We start from the raw sequence: 6000 nt of genomic DNA, 5'->3' as shown, positions 1-6000 counted from the left end.
CCTTATCTTAATTGAAGCGACTTGTTATCAGACTTTCCAGGAAGAAGAAAGATTAGCCAGGCATTCCCCACAGACAAAGTCACCTGTCTCTTCAAAGTAGTGCACAAGTCTCTAAACAAGTCTCTAAACAAGTCTCTAAACAAGTCTCTAAACAAGTCTCTAAACAAGTCTCTAAACAAGTCTCTAAACAAGTCTCTAAACAAGTCTCTAAACAAGTCTCTAAACAAGTCTCTAAACAAGTCTCTAAACAAGTCTCTAAACAAGTCTCTAAACAAGTCTCTAAACAAGTCTCTAAACAAGTCTCTAAACAAGTCTCTAAACAAGTCTCTAAACAAGTCTCTAAACAAGTCTCTAAACAAGTCTCTAAACAAGTCTCTAAACAAGTCTCTAAACAAGTCTCTAAACAAGTCTCTGGGCGACTTTCTGGTCGTGGTAGTGTGAACCAGCTCTCAACCTATTAGTTTGAGATGCATATTAGACAAAATGAGGTTACCAGGACCATTAAATGGCTTCATGAAAGTTCAGCTGTAAAAGGCCCTGTGTATCCATTACAGTCTGTTCAACATCTCCAAACGGAGCTTACTGCGCAAAAAGGAAAAAATAAAATGGAATACTGCTGTGGATGAAGTAGAATGAACTTATACAGGCACCATCCCTGTAAAGAATACAGATGAGAATTTTTTTTTTTTTTTTTTTTTTTTCAGAAATAGGCTTTTCTATAAAGCTACTCAAAGCATTTAGAAAGCTTCCTGTACACACTGCTCTTATACAAGGTAAAGCCTGTGTACTCATGGCTTAGGGTTCATGCACACATCTTTCAGTGCAGAAAAAAAAAAAAAATCCTGCTGCATCTTCCAGAGGAATAGGTGGTGATAAATGTAAAATGAGCAAAAAAATAAATATTTGGAGCTCGCCTCTCATGCATCAGTGTAAATGTAGCATTAATTAATTATCTGTGCAAGGGAAATTACTGCAGATATTACACGCAAATACCTCGGTCATACTTCATTTCAATTTAAAATATTGAACACCTAAAATGACATGTAAACAACAATATTTCATGTAAAAGGAAATGAGAAATAGGAACACACAACAATACAATGACAATATGTAAACAGCAATTATGTCAGTTCAAAGTTTCAATTAAAAGGGCAAAAAAAAATTAACACTCTCACACTTGAGAACTTATTAAATTGAAACCACCCGGCTGCCCCATAGATCCTCATACTTTTAGTCCATGACCTTATAGGTCTAGGCAAAACACAAGTAGTTAGAGATTATAAATATGGAAGCTATTGAATCAGCATGACAATCTGGTAGATAGCATATTGGGAAGTGCTCATCAAAAGCAGCCCATCCATTTCTGTTTGTAAACGTTTCCTCCAATTTATGTGGCATGTCATTTATGGCATACATCTTAGGCCCTTTTCACACAGGCGGACTGTTCAGATCCGCCTGTCCGTTTTTTTTGGCGGATCTGAACGGTCCCCCCATGCATCTCTATGGGACATCGGATGGCAGCGGAGACATGTCTGCTGACATCCGATCCGTCAAATCTGGACGGATGGAAACCCTATTTTCCATCCATCCAGCGGATCGGACCGACGGTCCGTTCCCATCCGATTCCCCCATAGACATGTATGGGGAACTGTCAGCTGTGTCTCCGCACACAGCGCAGAGACACAGCTGTCATCCTCCTGCTCAGCGGGGGGATCAGCAGATCAATCCCCTGCTGAGATAAACGGTGTCCGTCTGACAGACGGACAGTGTGAAAAGGGCCTTAGTGGGAGTACACAATCTTCCTCTGCATTACCCTTATCAAGTGCACTCTTTATAGGACTTTCGTGCAAAGGAAGTTGGAGCAGTTTCTTCAGCAACCAATTGGAGTGCACTGGGAAAAACAAAACACCACATGGGCAATTTTACCCTTTTTTTTATTTAATTAAGGGCCACTTATGTCTTCTACATCATTGGAGCTTTAGTGCAGGGGTCTTCAAACTATGGCCCTCTAGTTGTTCAGGAACTACAATTCCCATCATGCCTAGTCATGTCTGAATGTCAAGAGTTTTACAATGCCTCATGGGACGTGTAGTCCCACAACAGCTGGAGGGCTGTAGTTTGAGGATCCCTCTTCTAGTGGGTTTTATACAAAATGTGCGATATTGTACTTTGTACATCCCAAATATGTTAAGTTATGGAGTTTGACAAGTTTGTCACAAGCTGCAGAGATCACTGATTTCTCAGTTTGAATTTCATTTAAAATAAACCTGCATTGTCACATTAGGTTGAAAAGTGACCCTGATGCCCTCTTATAAATACTGGGCACCCCTTTATAAAAAATTTCTAACCTAGCTTCTGTGGCTTATATTTGGCCCACCCCCTCCAGTCCCCGGCTCCTTCCTATTGGCCGCTAAACCTTATAGCCTGTCTAAATCGCCACTAGGAAAGCATAGAGGGGCAGCAGAAGATGGACCATGAAAGCAGTTGCTGGCTTTAGCTCTAACCTTAACATCCTAGTTTCTCCATTGTGCAAGTTTCTACCCCAGATTTTGTGGTTTATACTTTACCCACCTCCTCCAGCCTCTTACCCTTTCCTATTGGCCACCAAAACACAATTTACTGTCTATAGCAGTGGTCCTCAACCCTTGTCCTCAGGGCCCACTAACAGGCCAGGTTTGCAAGATAACTGAAATACAACCCAGGTGATATCATTTTCTGCTCAGTGATTGCAGTACTCTAGTTTGCATCTCCCCAAGGTAATACTTAAAATCTGGCCTGTTAGTGGGCCCCGAGGACTGGAGTTGAGGGCCACTGGTCTATAGGACCAAAAGGAAAAAAAAGAAAAAAAAAAAAAAAAACACGGAAGGGGCAGCCGGAGATGGCCCACCATAAAAGCTGTGGTTTATATTTGCACAATAGCGTGCCTAGGTGCTGAAGATAAAATGATTGTGCAAGCTGGCAACTGAAGGTGTTCGTCCATCAATACACATCTGATAATACACTGGCTTATATGGACAGATTTTAAAGTCTTCGAAAAAAAAAAAAAAAAAAAAAGCCAATAGCATGACTGCCACAAAAGTAGCATTTTTAGGAGGAGGATCTTACTTAGGAGAACTGGCACATAATGGTCAATGGTAAAAAGTATGAAAGGTGTCTTCTCTGAAGGGAAAAAAAAAAAAAAAAAAAATTTTTATTATATATATATATATATATATATATATATATATATATATATATATATATATATATATATATATATATATATATATATATATATATATATATAAAGTTTTTTTGTATCCAGTCAATGACTTTCCATACAAAGAACCTGTGGAGATTGTCCTACGTGTGACTCTAGTCAGTATCTTAAATTGCGAAATTTTGGTCTTTTCAGGACCAACATTGGTTGCTTGATGGTAGGCTTGTCTCCAAACAGTTTGGCTTCACTTTCGGTGGTTGGAAATCGGCTTTTGTATATTTCAGGATATTCTTTCTGGAACTGTGGGGAAACAAGATCTACATATAAATACTTTAAAATATTAAAGTCTTGTTTTAAAAAACAAACAAACGTCATACGGATCTTCTCTGTGTAATATAGTTTTGCATAGGGCACCCCAGATCCTCTTCTTCTCGGGTCCCCTGCCGGCACTCCCTGCCCCTCCCTCTTCAGATTGGCTCACTGGCTGTGATTGACAGCAACCGGAGCCGATGGCATTCCTTCAGAGCCCGGTGCCGAACGGCAGCTCCGGTGTGCATGCGAGGGAGTGATGCATTGTGGCTCCGGCCAATCAGATGGCCGGAGGACACCAACCCTGAAGAAAGATAGGTTAACATGTCGGCCGTGTCAGCGGTGTGCAGGTGCTGCTGCATGCTGCAGTATGCGATGCTGTGCAGATAACAGGGTGACCCTGGGACAGGAAGTAATGTTTTTTTGCCAAGAGTGGGGAAAGTTTTCTTCTTTATTTTCTGTGTTCTAGTGTTCCATGCTCTCCTTATTTCTTGTGCTGAATTCACAAGGACAAGAAGGGAGCAGGAAAATATCCTGTTAAGACACAGTTCTAATTTTTTTTTTTTTTTAATGTCTTTCTCCACTCTATTAATCGTAGATTTATGCCTTAGCACACCTAAAATTCACTTAACCGGGTAAAGGTCTGACCTGCTTTAGCTTCTTCTTCTTGTCCTTCACAGATAGGCTTTTGTCTTTCACAATACTTTCCAGCAGATCCATTATAGCAACCTGTGACGTCACCACTTTCTGCTCCTCAAATTCCTGAGTGCTGATCTGTTTACAGAAATAAAAGCCTGGAGGTTGGCCATTCACCTAAAAAAAACAAAAAAACTATCATTCAGGAAGGATCCATACAGAACGAACAGAAAGCAGACGATGTGGGGCTATAGGAGGACAGCCACAGAAATACTGCACATTTTAGAATATATAAACAATATTCAGTATATAGGGTCGTGGGAACGCCATACATCACATCCGGTCCCTGGAAAGCAGGTGGCACAGGAAACTGCGTCCCCTGACTCACCATCACTCCGGCTTTTGTTTTACACCGGCAGATTGCGGCAAATTTGAACGCAAGTCTACTTTGTTTTAATAAAAACGGAGGAGCTTCTGGTTGTGTCTCCCGTAAATCTAACCCTTGCCTGTTGCCATCCACATCTGATGAGGACATTTCTAAAAAGGATTGCTGTTCCTGGTTATTGATGCCCATTTTGACCACCTGTAACAAGGGGTCAATGTGATCTGGTAAGCAGCTTGTGTGGCTTGAGGGTTTGGTGGAGGACACCCGGTGGAGAATACACTCCAATTTTTCTTATGCGCTGGTGAACCAGCACTAAGGACACAAGGAAAAGCTTTCCATATAGAAATTGAACTGTAGCACAGAGCATTATTTGATTTACAAGAGATATTCAGTTTATTTTGGATGGACTGATCACGGCTGTTTTTGCATAGTAATTTGAGCGCAGTCTAACCCTCTAATTTGTGTTCAAGAAGCGTATTTTGCGCTTCTCTTTTGACATGCAGCTCAATCACTTATAATTATTGTATTTATTTATCATCCACGTATATAATATTTGATGTGTATCAATTTATTCACGGGTACACAAAAGATTCTATAGGTGTCTGGTTTGGCACTGTGTTCACTAAAATTGAGTGCAGTCATATATTCTCTTTGTCAGTATATTTAGAAAGCCCAGGAGCAACGAGTGAATTGCATCAACCTATAGCGAACAATCAGGAAATCAGATTTTGCTGCTGAATTCACCAAAATGAAAAAAAAAAAAAAAAAAAAAAAAAAAAAAGTGGGTCCTTTTTGGGACTTTAAATGAGGCGCAACACGTGTTCCATTCTAAATTGGTGCTCTATTCCATAGATACTTAGATATGCATCTACTCCTGATGAAATTAACCCGAGATTCACGAAACGCACCAAGTTTTAGGACACATTTTTCTAATTTGACCATGTATCGATATTTGAAATATTTTGTGGAATATATTATCATGCAATTTTTTACGCACCGGCTTGATATTATATTATTTCTTTATGTAGTGAGATATGTATTAATTTACCAATAAAGCTGTATCTATGTGTATTATGTTTGTGTTGAGCCTCATTTAAAGTCCCAAAAAGGACTACCCTTTTTTTTGTTGAATATGCATTTGCAGGGAAGGAGGCGCACCATTGGCTGCATTTGACCACATTTTACTCATTTGCAGCCAACTGAAATATTGTTGCTGCCCAGTTCTACACTTTGCAATTTATGGAGCTTTTGCACACTGGTGGTGGACAAATCTCACTGTTTGGCTAAACCAACTTGATATATTAAATGTAAATTCAAGTATAAAGCATATTAAATACATTGCCCACACATCGGTGGAATTTCAGTTATAGATGGAGTCCGATAGGTGCACCAGTAAAAGAGGTCTTCTCTGACTCTACTCTCTAGCTGGAATGCGGGGAGGGTGATGGCCGACCTCTGATGCCTTTATTTG

The 6000-nt window shown here is 40.0% G+C and overlaps 1 protein-coding gene across 1 annotated transcript in view; it reads right to left on the bottom strand.

The window, feature by feature from the left end:
- Positions 1–3358: 3358 nt before the first annotated feature.
- Positions 3359–6000, bottom strand: part of DEPDC1 (DEP domain containing 1) — a gene marked incomplete at its 3' end in the record, with an annotated part of 37158 nt that continues 34516 nt past the window's right edge. The window contains exons 11-12 of the mRNA XM_082266635.1: positions 4157–4321; positions 3359–3499 (exon numbers count right to left, since the gene is read on the bottom strand). Coding sequence (XP_082122761.1) covers positions 3359–3499; positions 4157–4321 — 306 coding nt within the window. The remainder of the gene's footprint in view (positions 3500–4156; positions 4322–6000) is intronic.

The sequence above is a fragment of the Pelophylax lessonae genome (genome assembly GCF_965119305.1).
Source record: "Pelophylax lessonae genome assembly, chromosome: 8".
NCBI lineage: Eukaryota > Metazoa > Chordata > Amphibia > Anura > Ranidae > Pelophylax > Pelophylax lessonae.
This window is presented reverse-complemented; position numbering and strand designations above follow the sequence as displayed.